The 22,350-nt window shown below is 39.0% G+C and overlaps 2 protein-coding genes across 3 annotated transcripts; both read right to left on the reverse strand.

The window, feature by feature from the left end:
• Positions 1–1,662: 1,662 nt before the first annotated feature.
• On the reverse strand, positions 1,663–13,927 carry cyp27a3 (cytochrome P450 family 27 subfamily A member 3). 2 transcript variants are annotated; one of them, XM_028592017.1, is made up of 9 exons: positions 13,608–13,927; positions 10,080–10,270; positions 8,526–8,725; positions 6,299–6,496; positions 5,152–5,315; positions 4,650–4,774; positions 4,137–4,218; positions 3,719–3,925; positions 1,663–2,238 (listed from the first exon to the last, which is right to left on the reverse strand). In XM_028592017.1, exons 1-9 carry the CDS (start codon positions 13,863–13,865, stop codon positions 2,080–2,082), a joined length of 1,584 nt encoding a protein of 527 aa, XP_028447818.1. In that variant the 5' UTR covers positions 13,866–13,927; the 3' UTR covers positions 1,663–2,079. The 2 variants fall into 2 exon arrangements, with proteins under 2 accessions (XP_028447818.1, XP_028447817.1); XM_028592016.1 differs by having other exon boundaries at positions 4,650–4,816.
• A 3,977-nt stretch (positions 13,928–17,904) lies between these two features.
• eaf2 (ELL associated factor 2) lies at positions 17,905–22,350 on the reverse strand. The gene is made up of 6 exons (XM_028591133.1): positions 22,128–22,350; positions 21,580–21,674; positions 21,116–21,252; positions 20,820–20,998; positions 20,362–20,598; positions 17,905–19,665 (listed from the first exon to the last, which is right to left on the reverse strand). Exons 1-6 carry the CDS (start codon positions 22,228–22,230, stop codon positions 19,622–19,624), a joined length of 795 nt encoding a protein of 264 aa, XP_028446934.1. The 5' UTR covers positions 22,231–22,350; the 3' UTR covers positions 17,905–19,621.

Raw genomic sequence — 22,350 nt, forward strand, 5'->3', positions numbered from 1 at the left:
GGAAGACACTACAGGTGAATAGGCAAAATATTTTAACTTACAGATATCACCATGAAACTTCCCCAGTTGATTACTTACATTAAAGTGCTCATATTATGCTTTTTGGCGTTCCCCCTTTCCTTTATTGTGTTATATATCTCTTTTGTGCATTTAATAGGTTTACAAAGTTAAAAAGCCCAAAGTCCACCCCAAAGGGACTTACCATCTCCAACAGAACACACTGTTCACAAACTGCTCCAAACAGCTCTATTGTAGTCCAGCCTTTACTTCAGAGACAAACGTGCGTCACTTTATAACACACGTTATAATGCTCGTCTAGCTGCTAGCGTGGCACGCCCTCATACTCTGCTTCTGATTAGCTTACCTAGGTACTGCGCATGTGCGACTCCCAACAAAGATGGTACAGAAGTGAGATGCCTCACTCTGTAGCTAAAACAGAGAGTTCAACACACAGGGTGAAAAGAGGAGCTGCAGCAATGTGCAGTACAACAAAAATATGGTGTTTTCTGAAAATTAAAACATTTAAACCTATTCTGATATAACCTCTAAATGCAATTATGAACCTGAAAATTAGCATAACATGAGCACTTAAAGACAATATTTATGTTGAAAAATACTGAAACACCTTTATTTATGCTATTTAGCACATATTTAATCAGATAATGCTCATTTGCATATTTAAAAATAAAAGTTCAGAAAACTCGTAATACAAGAAAATATTGTCTTACTGGACTTTGGGCTTTTTCACTTTGTGAACCTATAACATGCACAAAAATAGATATATAACACAAAGGAAAGGGAAACAAGCCAAAAAAAATAATATGAGCACTTTAATGAAAGTAATAAACTGTGAAAGTTACATGGTGATATCTGTAAGTTAAAATATTTTCCCTATTCACACTTAGTTTCTCCCCTTAAAATGGGCTGCAATGGAAAATTGTGACATCACTGATTTCTGTAGTTTTCAATACTTTCCAGCACTTGGATCTCTTAGGAATTTTTATATGTTATAGAGGAGACTTGTATGAGTAATAAACATTTGTCAGATTTTCTGTTGCAATTTGTGCGTGATTCACCCCTTTTTTCTCACAAAATGCTCATAACCTCTTTAGAGAGTATGTGCTGGCATAGAAATTGATGTGTCTTTTCAACCCACTGAGACATATGAAATATTATACTGCACACATAACAAACTGGGAATTTGAATCATAAATTGAATCACAATTCTAAACACTCTTACAACTTAAAAATACATTTCTCTATGTACAAGAAACACTTACTAAATCTCTGCCGAACAAAAAAACAATATTTGCAAGTTAAATTTCCAACTCATTGACCAATGCTTTTATTTTTTATTTTAGTTTCCTCAAAACTAAAGATCTGGAGATTTTTTTTTTTATATGTACAGTAAAAATAGTAGTTTTGAATGACTGACTGGGATTTTATCAATCCCACATAAACTGTCCTGCTGATGTAAATTAGAACAAGTGTACCTTAAGTGTATATCTGCGACATATAACCCATAACCCATTTAAACTATATTTTATGGACAGGTTTTTAAAGGATAACCTTTGGGACTTAGGGCTGGCTGCCACAGTCAGAGTGGGAAAGTCTGAAAGTTTTGAAAATCAGACTAACACATTGTTGGTTTTGATCTGTTCATGGGATTTGTGACATCAAGAAAAATATATTGAATAACACAAAACTTGTCCTGTAGGAGTTCCATGTATGTATGTTGGTGTTGGGGAAACTGAAGGGAACACACACACACACAAACATGAGGAGAACATGCAAACTCCAGACAGTAAAGAACCAGTCAGCCCTAACAACTGAAAAAATATGTGACATTTGTGGAACTAAAACTAAATAAATCATAAAGTATTCATATTTCCATGAAACAACAATCAAACGCTATACATACAGCATTATACTCTTTACTATACAACCAATCACATCTTCATTCAGCTTGTATTTTTATGCCACAGTTTCGGTGCATTCCAGCCAGTCCTCATTATGTGAACGCTCTATAAACAAGTGCTTGGTGACAGGCAGGCAACACAGTGTGAATACTAAAACAGCTCACAGAGAAACTCCTGCCGCTGTTCTCAGCTGCTCCTGCTCAACTCGTCTGTCCAGAAACTGCAGGTTGATTGGTTTAGCAGGGCAAAGCACGGTTCTGGTGACCGGCTTGACAATGGTTCCAGCAGGATCCGGCCTTATCTCGTATTTTTTTATCAACTTTAAAATAAAAAAGAGACATTTGTTCAAGTAGAAATACGTGAAATGCTGTTTTTGGCAGGATATGCATTTATGTGAGGCACAAGAGTGCAGGCACAGTCCACGTAGCGTTTAATTATTACTAACTGCAGCTGACTGAATGATAACAGGCGTTACTGTCAAATGGCGTGTGTTATGTATCCATTCTACTGCCAAGACTAATAAAAGAAGAACAGCCATACCTCTGTGCTCTGGTTAGGTAGCTACTACAGATCAATACGGCTCTCTGAATGTAGCTAAAAAATAACTGGTTTCCTGGGAGTGAAAGCAGAGGTAGAGTAAGTGTTTAACTGGCTCTGTTCAGTAGGTTTTACAACTGAAATATTGGTTTGGGTGCAGCAGTAGTCAAAAACCACTAATAAAAACAATAAAAACGGATACATACTGATACAATAATCTGCAAACCTACTGGTGCTTCAATCATACAGAGCTTTCCTTCACCACACTACTGAAGGAGTGCTGTGTCCTTGGAAGTAAAAGTACTCAAAGTTTTTTTTAAATTGTGTTTCTGATTAAAATTAAGTACAATGTGTATAAAGATTACATATTACATTAAAATAATAACAGAATAACTTAATAATAATTACATTCTTGTTTAAATTACATTTGATTTGGTTTCCTGGCAGAGAAAACTGCTTTTTTTTCTTTCTTATCTCTATTTTAGTCAATAGTGAGCTTCTAACTTTGTGGCAACAGGTTGGGGAAGTCCCTCTCCTGTTTCAACATGACAATTCTCCCAAGCACAAAGTCAGGCCCACGAATACATTTTTTTTGTCCAGTTTGTTGTGAAAGAACTTGGCTTGCACAGAGCCCTGACCTTAAAGCCATCCACCACCTTTAGGATGAACTGAATACCAGGCCTTATCACCCAACAGCAGTGTTGGACTTTGCTAAAGCTCTTGTGACTGAATGGGAGGAAATCCATGCAGCCAGGTTCCAACATCTTGTAAAAACTCTTCCCAGAAGAGTGGAGGATGTTATGGCAGCAGATTAATGCTTTTTTGGGGGGGCTTTTCCCTTTATCAGTAGTAGAGACAGTGGACAGACATGAAAGGTGGAGAGAGATGGAGGATGACATGCAGCAAAGGGCAGCAGGTTGGATTCAAATCCGCACTGCTGCAGGACTCAGCCAACATGGGGCAAACGCTCTTAATGGATGAGCTAGAGGCCGCCATGCTCACGGTTTTGAAATGACGTGTTCAGCATCACATGTGGGTGTAATGTTATGGTCTGCATGTACTTTTGGCCATGTAGTGTAGTTTAAAACATTGTGCTCGCAAAAGGTGTTTGCAAAAGGAATGAACAAGATTCAGAATGCTGATAACTTCACACAGACTTCCATTTCTTAATCTACAGAAAAGCACCAGAAATGAATGATAACAGCTTTGACAGAGAAAGCAGATCTACGGTCATGGTAGCAACAGCAATGGGATGTCCTTACCCTGGATAGGAGGAGATACATCTCCAGCTCAGCCACCCGTCTGCCCAGACACGCCCGGATCCCGAAACCAAACGGCACTGACCCGAACGGGTGGTGCTTGGGCTTCTCCTCCGCTCCTCGAAGCCAGCGCTGTGGCAGGAAGGCGTGGGGGTCGGGGAAAATGTTCTCATCATAGGACACAGCATAGTGGCACAGGTGGAACAGCGTCTGTGAGAGAGGACATTCCTGTTACAGTGTAATACTGTGTATTTCATTAGGGAAGTAAAATGTACACAAGGACCTTTATACATTCATACAATTAGCTGTTAGGCTTAAAGCTTTGTGATTATTAGCTTTAGATGAAGTGAGGTTCCAAAGTTTAAAGTCTTAAATGTCAGAACATGTCAGGGCTTGTTGTTGTGTCTGACATGTGGCTCACGTTTTTGGGGAAAAGATGATCTCCAACCACAATCTCGTTTTCAACATTGACGCGGGCGTTTCCTGGTACCACTGGATACAGCCTGGTGACCACAGAACACAGTGAGGAGTCAACAAAAGTTTTCTCTGTTCGTTTGGGAAAAAGTAACTTTTTTTGTTTGTTTGCAACAACAGGAGTGTAACTTACTCGACTAACATTTGACACAGTGGGATCACAATGAAAAGAAACCATTGATAAGGTTCCTAGATATAAGGCTGGTATCAATCTTCTCATCTTACTCAAATGAGCAAATTAAGAAATTTCCCAAAATGCTAAACTATTCCTTTCAGTGACAAATGGCATAAAAAATTGTTGTTAATCAAATATTTTGTCTAGTAATGAGATAGATGTCAACAGTTTGGACCCCAGGTGATGTTATCTCCTTTTAGTCAGAACAAACATAGTGGTCACTGCAAGAAACTGCAGTGTCCTATTAATGTAATATACAAATAAAAATGAAAGAAAGCCTCTAACCGTAGAGTCTCTCTGATGACGGCCTTCAGGTACGGCATCTGAGCAATGTCATCATTGTTTGGCACCTTGTCCCCAGGGCAAACACTTATCACTTCCTGGTATAATTGTTCCTGGATCTCTGGTTCCTGAGCCATTAGATACAGAGACCACGAGATAGTGTTGGAGGTCTGGAACAGAGAGGAACGCACACTGTTGTCTTCTGGTTTTTTTTTAAATGTAATGTTTGGTGCCCTCTCTCTCAGCACTGATTTGGTGATCTTTAGGTTGAAAGTTGTCTGGGTTAGAACTGGGCTGACTTTGGAAGTTGTATAGATGCCTAGGTAACATAAAACTATTCTAATGCATACTGTTTAATGTGAAGCACAATTTCATGTGTTACAATGAGGCATTATGCATACATTGCTCTACTTTAAGCCAATAAGAAAACTAAATGTAGGAAAAGTTAACTACTGTACAGTAAATCCCTCCTTTCCACAGAGCGCACACCCCTGCATCTACTCACTGTGTCGACTCCTGCCAGCAGGAGTTCGGTGATGCTGCCCAGGATCTCAGTGACCGTCATCTGATCACCGAGCAGCAGGTGTGTGAGGTACGCCCCCTCCACGTTCTGGTCCAGGTTCACCTTCCCCTGGATCTCCTCCATTTTTTGCTTCACCAGCTCTTCAGCTATGAGACAAATTCATCTTTTTTTTCACATGGGAAAACCAACACTAGGAGGAGACAGGCTCTACACTTTTGCCCACTAGATGGCAAAAGAGACACACTTCCAACTGATGGAATAAGGGGGAAGAAGGAATAAGGGCAGCAGGACCTGTGTGGTGGACTTGGAACTTTGTGGGCGTTACCAGAGCTTAGCGTCCTTGAAATGATTTGTTCATGCAAATGGCCATGAAGCGGGCATTGTTTTGGGCGTAACATGCAATAAACCAATCAGAGCGTCATCTCCCATTCCCTTTAAAAGCCAGGCGCATTTTGGACCTTGGCGCATTGCTATTATGATGGCAGATTTGCACCGTAATATTTTTATTTGTAATCTTTTGTATGTTTGTGTGCTGCTGCGCTTCCCTGTGTGTGTGTGTGTGTAACAAGCATGGTATGCGCACGCTGTGCACAAGCCTAGGCACATTTTACTAATGTGCTGTTAAAATAACAATAAAATGCTGCGTTATTGACTTCAGACCAGGTTTTTGTTGGTCAATGGCGCAATCACTTCCCACTGCCTCAAGATAGCAATATGCCAAGAATTCACCAGAACACACCTCCCTGTAAGACCAGCACGCCCATGGGCGCAAAGATGGGCGCAGGTGCATTTGCTATTTAAACAACGTGGGCGCTGGATGGTCTTAATAGCAAAGACACTTGCGTCGGGGTTTGCACCGCGCTGCGCCGGGTGCAAGATAGGGCCCTTAATGATAACAGTCAGTAATTGGGAGTGGCAGAAAAGGGGCTGTCAAGGGACCCATAACACTAATGCCACTTTTCTACCAAACAGTCCAGATCAGTCCAGTCCATTCCAGTTCAGTTCAGTTTAGTTCAGTTCAGTTTGACCCGCAACATAACAGGAGGGTTAAATAGTAACCCTCTTTCTGTAACAGAATTACCTAAAACAAGCTACACACCACTCGCTGGTGGAAATGAATGCTGCTCACCGACTCTGAAGAGATTATCCCAGGCTGCCACAAACTGCTTCCAGAAAGGCATGTAGGGCCAGACGGCCTTGGGGAAGAGGACGATTATAGGGGAGAGCCAAAACATTTCCCCCACAGAGAAGATGAACTTCTGGGTTTCCTCGGGTACCACCTTGTTCATGCAGCCCATACGGGTCTCAAACAACACTGAACAGATCCCTGCATATAAAGATACAGTTGTTATACAGAGATCGCTTGGCTTCTGTGGGACAAAACAGGTGATTTTAATATAACATGCACTGGTTATTTTCCTCCTTTCCGGAGCACATACACTATTCATACTATGACCAAAGGTGTGGACACCTAAATATTCCACCCATATGTGACTGTTGAAGATGTCATTCACAAAGAATGGGCATTAATCTGCTGCTATACAAGCCTCCACTCTTCTGGTTTCAGGATTTTCACTAGATTTTGGAGCTGGGCTGCAGAGATTTGCTCAGCCACAAGATCATTAATTAGGTCCAAAACTGATGCTACATGATAAGGTCTGACTCACAGTCAGTGTTCCAGTTCATGCCAAAGGTGTTGGATGGGGTTGACCTAGGAGCTCTGTGCCGACCTATCAAGTTCTTTCTCACCAAACCGGGAATTAAAACCACTCATACTGATCATATGCACAGTATCTAATCAGCTGTCAAGGCCAAAGGACTCAACAACTGTGTATAGTCAAGTCAACACCCTGAATGACTGCAGTGCACACACACACACACACACACACACACACACACACACACACACACACACACACACACACACACACACACACACACACACACACACACACTGACAGGTTGCCCTACATATAGCTGACTAATTATCTGCTCCACCAAGTAAAGAGGTCAATGTATTGTTGCAATCAGTACTTAACAAGTACTTATGAAGCTCAGTGTAAATTCTTTCAGGAAGACTTCTAATAACTTCATAACTTTTCAGGCAAACTTTTCAGGCAAACATGCAACCCTCCTCCTCCCCTTCCACCTCTGGTCATCGTCTACCATGGCACCCTGAGTCCTTCCTTCTCCACCATCACCAGTGTCTAGGCTCCATCGGGGGTGGGGGGGCTATGTCTTGGCTTCTCTGCCCCTTTAAAAAATGATTTTATAACGATGGAGTCTAATCTCCAAAGACTCTGTACATTTCATATTATGCATATGTACAATAAATCTTTGCATATCTGCAACGAAGTCTCTCCTGATTGAATAATAGTAGTATCCAAAACTGGCTCCACATTTACAAACTACAACAATTAAATACAGAATAGAAAAACAGAATAATATAAGATTCTATAATATAACGTGAAAGAAGCCATTCTGCATACAGTAATTAGTTGTGAGGACCCCTCTGCTCTACTTGGTGTGTGCCTTGTGGGTTCTCTGGTTGCCTTTCCATCCCATAGGGCTATCAGTGTGTTAATACCTGCCGCAAGCTACCTGAAGACTAGGGGGAGTTTAGCTAGTTTGTAGTTAGGCAGTTAGAAGGACGGGTCTGTGTTGAGGTTTTGGCTGTGTGACAGGTTAGGTGTACATGCTGACCAAAACCATCTCACTAATACGGTAAAAGATCTCACTGTTCTTCCTGTCTTAATCTACCACTTAATGTTCTCCTAGCATCCAAGGTTGCCGGGGTGAGACTGGGTGACAGGTTGGAGTGGGCAGATTGCTAAAGTTAAATGACGTCTTTGAAGAGCAAATGTTGGCATCATTTTATCAAGTCTTATGTTGGCTTAGGTAGTGTTCCTCTGGTCTAGACAACAAAAACATGTTTTAACTTTTTGCACAGCCCAAACCACAGGTTGATGTGATGGGTTTTCTTGCCCCTTTGAGCAGATACTCTGTCAAGAGCACTTGGCTCTTAAATGTTGTGCTGTGTAATCTCCCTAGTCTTCTATCTGTCTGACTATAATTTGATTATCTTATATTGTACCTGTTGTTTTATAGTTTGCTTCTTACGTTCTGTGTTTTTAGAGTTAAAGTAAAAAAGTACTGCAGAACACAAACGCTTTCCATTCAAGTTGTGTCGAATTATAACAGAGTGCAGATTCTTTCATTCATGTAAGATTTATTTAACCAGCATAAGTGACATGCATTTAGTCTTTTAGTAAACTTTATTACAACCAATATGTTTTCAAGTATCATAAAAAAGATGAGTTTCCACAGCTGATTTCCTTTGTTTGTTCTCTGCTTACCTTCAAAAGCAAATTTGTAGAGTTCTCCAGTCAGGTCATTGACCATAACTCCCTCGCCGCTAGTTTCCCTCAGCCAGTCCACTTTGTCGATGAAGTCTGTGACCACCCCGTTGATGGTGTTAGCGTAGGAGGAGACGTGTTTGGGCTTCAACATCTGAGGATTCAGGATGCTGCGGATGCGCTGCCAGTTGGCTCCAATTCTACAAATGAGAATTATTAAAAGGCAATGGGCTTCCAGACAAAATGAGATACAGTTGTTTAATACCTAGTCAAGCTTTAAGATCAGATTTGAGCTAGAGAAAGACAGGCCTGCATCAGATCATTTTACTGGAAACTTCTTCATCTTTCAAAGCGGAAATTATTCCATTTGACTTATAGGAGTCTTGTTTACATGCCTATTTGAGTTTTTAGTTGCGACCAGCAGAGCACATTTGGTTCCTCTCGCTTTACTCTAAACTATTCTTTGGTTTGTGAATGAAATTAATGAAACATTTTAAAAATGCCTGTATTATGCAGGTTGCTTTCAGTGTCAGGGTGCAGAGTTGTTGACATGTCTTTAGCTCTCTGATGTAAAAACAACATTCAACACCAATGACGAGTGCTGCTCCAACAGGTTTGACAGAAAAAAATCATAACGAGGAAAAGCTGATATTCCTCCCACTCTGTGCACTGTTAATGAACCCTGACACCATTAAGTACACATCAAGTACAAAGCACACAGCAACTTAATACGTACAGTAGTTTCCCAAGAATTATATTGAACTAGAACTTAAATAACTGACTTCCACTTTTGAATCAAATTATTCATTAGATTGTACAGTATGTTTTGGTGTTAACCCTGTAAGGTCCTCAGTTGCAAAATCACAACATAACCTTATAGCCTAAAAAGGTTCTTTTAAAGACTGCATTTACATAGTCAATGAGTCCTACTGTCCTTTTAGTATGATAATTAAAGAGCATAATAGGCCAGTCAGACAGCATACATTTAGTGGAATGTGTAAAATGATTAGGAAAATAGTTGGGCTTTTTAAAGGATGGTTCACGTTTCTTGCAGTTTGAGTCTGAGCCAAATTAACAAAATTACAAAGTTAAAGTCTAACAATTTCCCCCTGTGTTTCCTCGGACAATGTTTCTTGCTGAGTTGTCACAGAGCAAAAGTAAAACAGAGGGGAATTTCTTTTACGAAAATTTGGAGGATACTCATGTGTATAACTCTAAGTTCTGCATCCTCATATTAGCTTCATTTGAATGTTTATTTTGTTGTTGCACAAAACGAGGACTTTGGATTTTTGTTGGAGGGGATCTGGAGTATAGATCCAGTGACTAATAACTCTTTGGATGTACAGATCGGCATATTGATTATTGTTTTAAGCATAGCTGCAACTAACCATATTTTTCATTGATTAATCTGCCGATAGTTTTTCTGTCGATCAACTTATCAAATAGTTAACTAATCGTTGCAGCTCCAGTTTTAGGACAGATTTGAGCAAATGTGAACCCTTTGGAACACAGAAGTGGATGTAAAGCTAGAGGATCTATGGGGGTGTCACTTACTCTGTCAGGGGTCCGTAGGCCTGGTTCCTGAGCTCTCTGTAGCTCCTCCAGTGGGGCATGTCTGACCGGACCGGGAGTCTCCCCTCCTGCCTCAGCACCTGTTCTATCAGCTCGGCGCTGGCCACGTTCACCACCACCAGTGGGCCGTACTTTGACTTCCACAGAGGACCGTAGATCTTGCTGTGCTCAATCTGTGAGCAAAGAGTGTGAGTTATTTATTGAGTTATTAGATTTTCAATGTACTAAAGTACTTAACATGTACTTAGCACAATCAGTTGCCTGACAATCAGACTATAGTCATTGCCAGAAGCAGGATATAAAAGGATTCTGGTTTCCTGTGCCTTGACCTTTATTCATTATCCTGTTTTTATTTGTATTTTTTATGTATTTGTTTTATATGTTCTCTTTTTTTTTTTTTTATTAATAGCATTTATTAGAAAAAAAAAGGGAAAAAGACAAATTCGGTCACATGCTGCCTCCAATTCCGGAGTGCTCCTCCTCCATTTCCTCCATCACGTTTTTTGTTTTTTATGGATAGAAAAGGGCACAAGCCCTGAGCTATCCTCTTGGCTCAAGATCTACAACTACGACTGCCCTGACCACATGCTGCACTGTGATCTGTTGTGATCACAAACATTTGTGACAGTGACTGATGTCATTACTGTATGAAATAATCATGTATGACTTAAAGTGCTCATATTATGCTTTTTGGCTTTTTCCCTTTTCCTTTATCGTGTTATATATCTTTTTTGTGCACGTTAGTGGTTTACAAAGTGAAAAAGCCCAAAGTCCACCACAAAGGGACTTACCATCTCCATCAAAAAACACTGTTCACAAACTGCTCCAAACAGCTCTATTGTAGTCCAGCCTTTACTTCCGTGACGAACGTGCATCACTTTGTAACACATGTTCTAATGCTCGCCTAGCTGCTAGCGTGGCACGGCCTCATACTCTGCAACTGACTGGGAAGTTGTCCTTACCTATATACTGTGCATGTGCAACTCCCAACAAAGATGGTACAGAAGTGGGATGTCTCACTCTGTAGCTAAAACAGAGAGCTCAACACACAGGGTGAAAAGAGGAGTTGCAGCAATGTGTAGTACAACAAAAATATGGTGTTTTTTGAAAATGAAACCATGTAAACCTATTCTGGTCCAACCTCTAAATACAATTATGAACCTGAAAATGTGCATTATATGAGCACTTGAAGTCGATTACTATCAACTTAAGCCTCCTGCAGTGAAAATCCAGCTGCTAACCGTCTTCATAGGCTACTATCTATGCAGATAGTTTGGGTTTTATTTTTTCGCCAGATGCCTCCACCAAAAAGATTTTCTTTTCTGACACAATGTCCCACTACACCATGCTGACTTGTTTTCATACTTCCTGCTGAATAAACAGTCCCTATGATAAAAGTGAGGCCTGTGACTTATCAGGGGTAATAGGAACTCTACAGAAGCTACAACTACAGAAGGGTAGTTACTGTTTTTTGAAAGGGTAACGAATGATTAGTTACTGTTTTTCACTACCCTTCTGAAAAACAGTAACTAATCATTCGTTACCCTTCTGAAAAACAGTAACTACCCTTCTAAAAACAGTAACTAATCATTTGTTACCCTTTCAAAAAACAGTAACTACCCTTCTGAAAAACAGTAACTACCCTTCTAAAAACAGTAACTATTTATTTGTTACCCTTCTGAAAAACAGTAACTACCATTCTAAAAAACAGTAACTATCCTTCTAAAAAACAGTAACTACCCTTTCAAAAAACAGTAACTACCCTTCTAAAAAACAGTAACCCTTTCAAAAAACAGTAACTACCTTTCAAAAAACAGTAACTACCTGAAAAAAAGTAACTATCATTCTGAAAAACAGTAACTACCCTTCTAAAAAAAAGTAACTACCCTTTCAAAAAACAGTAACTACCATTCTGAAAAAAAGTAACTATCATTCTGAAAAACAGTAACTACCCTTCTAAAAAAAAGTAACTACCATTCTAAAAAACAGTAACTACCATTCTAAAAAACAGTAACCCTTTCAAAAAACAGTAACTACCCTTTCAAAAAACAGTAACTACCATTCTGAAAAAAAGTAACTATCATTCTAAAAAACAGTAACTATCCTTCTAAAAAACAGTAACTACCCTTTCAAAAAACAGTAACTACCCTTCTAAAAAACAGTAACCCTTTCAAAAAACAGTAACTACCTTTCAAAAAACAGTAACTACCTGAAAAAAAGTAACTATCATTCTGAAAAACAGTAACTACCCTTCTAAAAAAAAGTAACTACCCTTTCAAAAAACAGTAACTACCATTCTGAAAAAAAGTAACTATCATTCTGAAAAACAGTAACTACCCTTCTAAAAAAAAGTAACTACCATTCTAAAAAACAGTAACTACCATTCTAAAAAACAGTAACCCTTTCAAAAAACAGTAACTACCCTTTCAAAAAACAGTAACTACCCTTCTAAAAAACAGTAACCCTTTCAAAAAACAGTAACTACCCTTTCTAAAAATAGTAACTACCCTTCTGAAAAACAGTAACTACCCTTCTAAAAACAGTAACTAATCATTCGCTAAAAACAGTAACTACCCTTCTAAAAACAGTAACTACCCTTCTAAAAACAGTAACTAATCATTTGCTAAAAACAGTTACTTCCCTTCTAAAAACAGTAACTACCCTTCTAAAAATAGTAACTACCCTTCTGAAAAACAGTAACTAATCATTCGTTACCCTTCTGAAAAACAGTAACTAATCATTCGTTAACTACCTATTTGTATACCTTATTGTAAAGTGTTACCTTAAAGTTTTTTAAAGGTTAGGGAATGTAAAAAAGAACTTTAGGGGAACGTTGCATAAAGGTTAATTAAAACCAAACCCAAAACCATAACCTTCAGGGAATGTTCCGCAACCATGAAAACAATTATGAACCTGAAAATGTGCATTATATGAGCACTTGAAGTCGATTACTATCAACTTAAGCCTCCTGCAGTGAAAATCCAGCTGCTAACCGTCCTCATAGGCTACTATCTATGCAGATAGTTCGGGTTTTATTTTTTTGCCAGATGCCTCCACCAAAAAGCTTTTCTTTTCTGACACAATGTCCCACTTACACCATGCTGACTTGTTTTCATACTTCCTGCTGATAAACAGTCCCTAAAAGTGAGGCCTGTGACTTATCAGGGGTAATATGAACTATGTTCTTACACAGACATTCCAATGCTGCAGCACAGATACAATTCAATTAATCTCACATAACACTGGGCTCAGAGAATACATTTCAGATGCAAAACCAATGCACGCACACACACACAGTGAGAAAATATAGGCTATTTTGGCAATTTGGCTAGACTGATCCTTTACGGAGACTACAGTAATTTAACTTGTCTTGCAATTCAAGTGCAGAAATCAAGGTTAAAAAAAAAAAAAAAAAAAAAAAAAAAGTCAATGAAACCCCAAAAAACGTAATCAACAAAACATTCTACACCAAACCAAATATAAACACTCATTCCCGTTTAGCCTACTTACTTGTAATTGTTGCGTCGTTTGGAAATATCCTTTTACAAAAAGCCAGTTTAAGGTAGTCATGAAACTTGGTCCGCCTAATTCGTCCATAGTTTTTATTTTGACGTTGTCTCCCATCACGGTGGCGGGGGTGGAGGACACATCGCGGCGGAGGATGTTTCCATAATTCCCTGGATTCAGTCCCGCTGTCACTCTGTGAATCCCTTCATGCTGCTGACGGCTGACTCGCAGTCCGATGTTCAGCAGAGATTTCCTGAGCATTTTAACCGTGTAAACCGTCTGTTTTTCTGCAGTGTCTGAGATCCAAACAACAGCAGCGACGACAGCTATGGAATTCGAATTGTGCCAATATATTCAAACAAAAATTACTCACTGAAGCAAAAAAAACGTCATTTCAAAAGTAAAACTCATAACTTGCAAACAAATTATTTGTGTAATTGTAAATCGGGTCTTTCACTTATTTGATAACATTTTCTTTTGTTTACATTTTTCTCTGCTTCTTTCTCACTGATCAGACTTTTGCTCTCTCCAGAATAAATCCAGTAGTGCCACTGAAGGGTGTGTGGCTGCACTGAACAATATGTGGTTGTCATGTTTTTTAATGACAACCAAATATTGTTCAGCGCAGCCAATGGCGGACGCACCTCTGAAAAGAGCCGCCCACGCAAACAACAAATCAGGCAGCCAACAGTGAGAGCTTGATCAGGAAGAAAGAAGCAGAGGGAACTGTAAACAAAGGACATATCAAATAAGTAAAAGTCCAATAGTTTACAATTAGGCTACATCGATATTTGTTTGCAAGTTTTACTTTTGAAATGAGAATTGTTTTGCTTTAGTGAGTAATTTTACTCCAGAGAAATACATATAACAAGATTGTTTGAACAGTCTGTCTGTCTGATAATGGCTCCTTGTTTGCACTGCACAGCACAGCAGGCTGCTTAATAGGCTACTATAAATTCCCACGACTTAGCCAACTGTGGACTTTGATATAATAAACTTTGTCTGACTAACACGTGTTCAAAGAGATCTGTTGTTATTTTAGTTTACTTAGTTGAGAGAATAACTACAGTACAACATGTTGTTTTTACATGTATTTTTTTTATGTTCAAAATGAGAAATAAAGCGATTCCTAAAATATGACACTTTAATGAGGGGGGTTAAGTTAATGAATAACTTGGAGCTTCTAGAGCAGGGGTGGCCAACCAGTTCAGCATAAAGAGCCACAAAAAAACACACACCATAGCAAAAAGCCACACAACACATGCACGTCCATATTACAACAGCAACAGTGAATTCCAGATCTAATGAAAGTCATAATACATAGCAGTTTTCATAGGTTTTTTTTTCTTACTTAGATTGACTCAGTGGGAAACCTGACAGTCTTTGTTATCCACAATCCTTTTTAGGTCTGGTTGTACTCTGTTGTGGCCACTCTTTCACTCATTTGTCACTAGAGGGGCTTTCAAACAATCAGCAGTAAAAGTGTTAATGAGGAAGGTGATCTGTGGCTGCTTTTTTTCCTCAGGTTGCAGAATCTGTCCATAAAAAAAAACTCTGCTGCATTATTTTTTATTTTAAAATAATTGGCAAATGGATCATTCAAATGTTTTTTTTTTTTTTTTTTTTTTAAACTTATCTGAAATGTTTCAAAAAGTTAAAAAAAAATCTACCAATAACACAGCCCCCAGCCACACAGTAAGAGCCTCAAAAGAGCATGTGGCTCAATAGCCACAGGTTCGCCACCCCTGTTCTAGAGCAACACATAGAACAAAATAAAAAAAGACAATAACTACAGGATTCAACATTTTTCTTCTGTTCTGCGTAGACTTTCTTGTCTTGTAGTTTTACCTTATATTGTTTGGATATGTGTGTAAACGTTATAGATCAACTTTTGGGACACTTTGCCTTCATGGGTTTTCCCATTTGGGAAGAAAAAAAACATCATGTCTTTACAGAAAAAGTCACTGGAAAATCCAAAGACCTCAGTGTGAACGATTTTAAGCAGTTCCAATGCAAAACTGTGGTTACCGGGAAATTTCTGAAAAGAAAATTACAGGAAGTTGCAGTTGAGTTTTTTATTTTTTTATTCTTTAAGCACCACAAATGAAAGACCATTCACCTCCATTGTATTGGGGTGGAGGCAGAAATTGATACTTATATCTTCACGTAAGGCAAACTATCTGCAGGGGTAAGTAAAATATGTCTTCTTGTAATGACCCTCTAAAATGATTACCTCAGCAGCTTCTTTTTCATTTCCCATTTGATGTGTGACCTGGAAGACAGCACCTCACTAAAATATATGTGCTTTTTCCTGTGGTTCTACATATCTTAAATCTATTGCCCAGGTTGTGACCTGAATAGTTAAAACGTTTATGAAAAAAAGTATGAAAGGTTAAACATAATTTATATCATATAATCAATTTGTTTTATGTTGTGAGCAATCAACTTGTGGGAACAATTAAAATAACTTTTGTGAACCTTGTTACTCTATAGAAAGGTTGTATAAAGGCTTCTGCAACCAACCCAGATTAAACATGCTCCAGGGTATAAGTTTCAGTTTCAGTTGCTGGTAGATGTTCAAAGAGATTGACAGGCTCACTGCCAAAGAGAACCACACAGGTTTTCACATGTAGTGTTTCTATGGTGGACACTACAATCGCTTGTTTGCTAAGAGTCGGCTCGGTGATTGTGAATGTGTGATCGTGTAAAGGTGTTCACCAGAGAGATACCAACCTTTCGTGAACTTGTGAATTTTGCCAGCAGTCTTCTCTCCTTTATGGAGACAGACGCTGTGTACACAGTAGGCTCGATGGTGTTTTAAGCCTCCAACGTTGTCTTACAGGCAGGTTACCCTCACCTAAAACCTGACTTAAACATAACCATTGCCGCGCTGCCTGGAAGGCGACGTTGGGTGCTAAAAACACCAAACACCGCACGGTGGGGCTTAGTATGTGTGTGTGTGTGTGTGTGTGTGTGTGTGTGTGTGAGACACAAGTGACAGAGAGACGGAGGAGAGCATGGAAAGGAAATACAGAATAACATTTTAAATAGTTTAATTTTTTTAAGTAATTAATAACTAAACGCAATGTGCGGCGTGTGGGAAACACTGATGATTGCGCCTGCTTTAGAAAGTTAACTAGTCGCAAGTTTGCGGTAAAATGCAGTTGGGTTGTCGAGGTCAAAACACTAGTTTTATAGCAGCTGTGAATCAAATAAATGTATTATAAATAATGTTATGTCATTTTTTTACTCTTACACTGAAGGTTTGCTGCTTCAATCCAGATGAGTATTGAAAAGTATTTTCTGCGAGTGAAAAAGGCACACGTTGAGGATGAGGACCAGCCTGAACCGGAGGTATCAGTCTGAAACAGAGCTCAACAGTCCGACCAGTGGAATCAGTTATGTTATTAATTTGTTTACAATATTTCAGGCTTCAACCAGTGAGAGACGGGGTCAGGGAGAGAAAGACATAGATTCTTTAGGCATTAAAGTAGGAAAGGAGGACAACATCCAACAGCGTGTCCTCAGTTTTTGATACTTGTTACGAAAATAAGTTACACCAAAATCTAAGATGATATCTAATCTCATATCACGATATTAATATAATATTGATATATTGCCCTACCCTATTTAGTAGTATGAATTTATAAGCATTTATATAAAAAAAAGTAAATGTAGTGGTGTTGTACAAATGTGTACTTAAGTACAGTACTTGAGTAAATGTAGGCTACTTAATTACATTCCACCACTGATATTTATAAAGCATCTCATATATATTTACTAGGTCTGTTCAGTTCCTACCCTTCTCTCTGGTTTGCATTTGTGCCTGGGATCACTAAAGGGTTATTTCATATCAATGTGTATACATTTACAAACACAAAAGCATTCAAGTCTCATGCTGCCACAAGAGGGTGACACATGCGCTTTCCTTTAAGATAGGGAAAATCTGGTTGTAAAACCCTCCCACCACTGTACATCAAGTAAATCAAAATCCAGGTGCTGTTGCTTCTCTTAAAACAGGACAAAGATAATAATATTCAAAGTGTTTCCAGATATGTACTGTATGTCAAATCTCCCCCTTGAGGAAAAAAAATAAGATAAAAAAGGAAGGAAGATGACGTCCAGGATATCCTGTTGTAACCTGTTGAGACCTCAGAGTCACCATGACAACAGACTCAGGCGCCTCTATATTGTTGGGGAACAGTGCAAATTATTTATACAAAAAAAAAAAAAAAAAAAAAAAAAGTACTGTGTGATCAGAATAATATGAAAGAAAATAGTAATGCATAAGCACAAAAAATACTTTTAAAATCTTTATTTTTCTACAAAGAAAGGACTCTCAAATAGTTTACAAATGATGCTCTAAGGCCAGCGTTCTCCTTAAGGCTAAAACATATTATTGACTTAAGACATGATTTTCATCTCAGTCTCTCACCGTATGGAGTCAGCTGGGATGCCAAAGAAATGCTGGGACATAAATAGCAGCTTCCTGTTTGCTGAGACAGCTCAGCAGTGATATGGGGCTTGTGACAAAAACAAGAAGAGGCCTATGTTATAACTGGCAGAGGCAAATAACGAAAGGCACATGAAGTCCCTTAAGACTCACATTGAGGTGCAGTATCAAAGCATCTGGCTTGTTTTACACAATACAGTTCATACTTACTTGCACCACCAATTGCTTGGCTATATGTAAAATATATGAAGCAATTCACCATTGGCAGAGTATATTTTGAAATATAAATTATTAGATTCAAGTATTGCAGGTTTAAAGCTACAAAGCATGACCCTCACTGAGTCAACTGAGTACTAGTGCACTACTTCGCCAGAAATCACTTATATACTAAGATATCACAATAAACATAAAGCTGCAATAATCAATATTAATTATCCCCCGCCTTTGCCCTTAAGCTCTACAGAGCATTTAAGTGTCTTTCAGCTCTTTGTTTTGGTTTTCTGGCTAACACCTCCACTCTCATCCACCCAGTTTTCAGTCACAACAGGATGCTGTTATCTGCCAACACTGATAAAACTGTACACTACCCACCCAGTGTCAAACAGCAGACCGAGACAGAGTTAGGAACTAGCTGGTGGACATAGTGGAGCATCTAGCGGCTAAAGAGCCAGATTATTTTCTAACGCAGTTGGTGAAGACCCAACACAGAGCTAAAAGGAGAGTGAATATTCTTCAGTTTGCAAGAAACACAATGTTGATCTGTGACTGCTGGGTGTCTAAATAAGCAACGGTTTGCTACCCCTTTGCTACAACTTTCTAGAGAATACATCAATGTTAGGTTTTCAGCTTGTTCCATTGCCCCTGAAGCAATGCCAACATTTTAATTGATGCATCTTTAAATGAAAATATTTAGTTGTCCTGCAGCTGGGTTTCAGTAATCTAAAGCAAAAGGCTCTACAGCTAACTTTAAAATAACTATAAGTCATATGAGCGTGGCTCATCCTAAAATCTGTTGAAACAGATTACCAATCTCTCTCCAATCAGAAACTAATGCAGCTAAACTAAAGCTATTAACCGACATCTGAACCGACCTAAGGCACAGCAAAATTCCTAATATTGCTAAGCTGAAATGCAGAAACTCCAATGGTGGTTTAAGACAACTGATTGGTGTGCAGAAACATCCACATTAACACTCATCATTCTGCCTTGGATATGCTTGGTCAGTTTAACAACAGATGTGCATCCATTGAGACGAAACATTACGGATAGTTTGTTAGAATTTACTGCTTCTCTTACACCTACTACATCACGTCACTCTGAACTAAGATATCTCTTTAACATACAGTATCCACAAAAAAAAAAAAAAAAAAAAAAAATCACGAAGCAATAAATGTGACATAAAATTTGAAGTTTGTTGGCGGAGAAGCAACTAATTATATTTAGCTAGAAGAATAGTGAATATGTAGAGAAGACAGTTTCCACATTAAAAGGAAGCAAGACACTGACAGGTCTGTACCCGGTTCCTCACTGAAAATCCTTCTGATATCCACAGACGTCCCTGTGTTCAGTCACTTTCACTGCCTGATTCACTCAACTGGAGGTCATTCTCTGCAACACAAGTAGATAGCAAAATAAACAATTAGTTTTAAAGACCGCTTACAGACATCTATTCATATACATTAATGCATATATACATTTTGACGGTCTCTTCATACCCACTACCCCTACCTTACCCTATCTAAAGCGCTTTGTAACTTAAGCAAAAATAATCAAAATATGTGTTATTACATTCAGTGAGGGAGTGTCATAACCTTTCACAGACAGTTCCTGGTGCCTGTGGTGCATCCTCCACTTTACACAAGTTTTACGATACACTGCAAAAGGGGTTGTGAGTTTTGGAAGTTAAAATTATACAAAAGACATAAAAAGTAATGGAGTGTAATATGCAAAAAGGGTATAAAACTCAAAAAGGCCTTGTTCATTACCACTACCTAAATAATTTAGATAATGTTCACAAGACTGTACTTAATTTAGTATAGCTTTTAAAGGGTTTTACTATGTATATTTACTGTTCATTGTCATCTGTGATCGTGTGACTGCCGATAAAAAGGATCCAGTGAGTGAACACACCGTTTGTGTGGCGCTGAAGATGATGTCAAGGCAGTTTCACATTGAGGGGGTACTATCTGCACTGGAAAACGAAATTGAGCAAAGTACCTGGAACCAAGAACGAATCCAGCCGAGCGGTACCATGCAGTGGAAATTCGGCATTACATCCACAAATGGAGCTGAGAGGCTACTCACTGAGTGTGTTCATGAGTCCTCCTCCACTCTCCTGGTTGCGACTGTTGGTGTTGGCACTGGTGGTAAGGATAGGCATGCTGTGGTTGGCCGGGGCTGTGGGTGGCGCAGAAGTTCGCTCATCTTCAGAGTCACTGCTGCTGGAGCTGTCATCACTGCTGGAGGACGAGGAGCTGTTGGAATCTGAGGAGCTGTCACCGCTGCTCAGCTGGTCCATGACCTGAGCCTCTGCCATCAACTCTGTAAACAGAAGCATATACACAAAGATAAAGAAATGTGTGATAATTATCCCCATTTATAGGAAAGAGTGCACATTAAATAAAACCAAGCAGTCAAACAGAATCACTGACCCAATCAACGTTACATCAGATGCAAATTTGCTTAAAACCCTCAACAAAAATGAGAAATACATTCTCATGAAAGCCATTTAGTTGAAGAAATTGTGCCTGACAAAGCGTTACCTCTCTCGATGTCGTCCATGGGAGATGCCGGGGAGGTCTTATCTTTGGGAGGAGAATTCTTGGAGCTGGCTGAGGTCTTGTTACTGCTGCTGTTGTTGTTACTCTTCACTTGCTGTTGCTGGCTCAGGCGACTGGTCTGTTGCTCCAGGCGAGAATGGATCTTACTGCTGCCCTCAGCCCTGGGAATGCACATATACATACATACATACATACATACATACACACACACACACACAGTATAAGTGAAGTCAGGTAGAATGTTTTATGAAAACGTTTGAAGTTGAAGTTTAACCCACCTGGTCTTTTTCACAGCTATATTGCTGTTGAGTTTTTCCAATCTGTACTCCCCTGTGTCATGGTTCACAATGAGGATGCACTCTTTCATGTACGGCCTCTTTGACCCCTTGAAGACTGTTACTGGAGCACTTGAACCCTACAAAAAAAAAAAAAAAAAAAAAAAAAAAAAACAGGCAACTTCGATACTTTCAGGCAACAACCTGATTGCCTCCATAGCATTGAGTATTGTATAATGCCTTGTCATTCAATACCAAATATCAGTACCTAAGGAGTAAATGTTAGTCGTCAGTGAGCCAATAAGCATACTTGTCCCCTTTCCCCCAGAGACTTTTGACCAAACATAAACATAAATAAAGCCTCAAATTTTACTACTTTAAAAAAAAAGTTAAACAATGATTTGTGAAACCCCAAACATACACACATATTTCTGGTGAAGAAACGTTTTGGAGCATCAAACACTGACCTCTAAATTGGGTAAAGTAATAGTGACTTGCTCTCCTTTGCCCACTTCAAGCTCCCCTTCACATGTTGTATCAATGGAGGCTGGCTTGAAGTCATCTGTACAAGAAAAGTATTAATACATATTTTTAACATTTAAATATATATAATATACTCAATATTAACGACAACAGCATTATTATATTAGTAGAAAACAAACACAACGGGTGGACCCTAATATCTGCAGTTGCCTACCCTTACCACCAGATGGTGGTAGTGTAACGTTACAGATTGACGCAATGCTAACAGTGGCTAACATTTTGACAGCTGAAGCATCCACGGTTTGTAACAGTTGAGAGTTAACTAACTTATTCAAACGACCAAGAGGATACAGAAGCGTCAACTTACTTAAACGGGAAGGCGGATACAAATGGACTGATGAAAGCGGCTTACCTGGCTACATACAGCAACCTTCGGAATGTTTAGCTACAAAGCTAGCTAACTAGCATGCTACTTTTAGCTAACGTTACTGTAAAAGCCATACGTATCCGAATGATTCAAAATCCCACTTACATCGCACTGTATGGTAGCCACTTTTAGGATGTTTCTCAAACGTCTCTCCTAATTTCAAGACATGTTCTTGCTTGTCAAAGTTGGAATAAGCCGTCCCATTCATTCTGATGATAGTTTCATGAGCTGTAAACTTTCTTCTGTTCTTTTTTATCCGATAACCATGTACGGCAGAGTCCTGAACACCTCATTGGTACCGTCAAGTCCCGCCTCCTCTTCGTTATGA

This window comes from Perca flavescens, chromosome 11 (genome assembly GCF_004354835.1).
Source record: "Perca flavescens isolate YP-PL-M2 chromosome 11, PFLA_1.0, whole genome shotgun sequence".
NCBI lineage: Eukaryota > Metazoa > Chordata > Actinopteri > Perciformes > Percidae > Perca > Perca flavescens.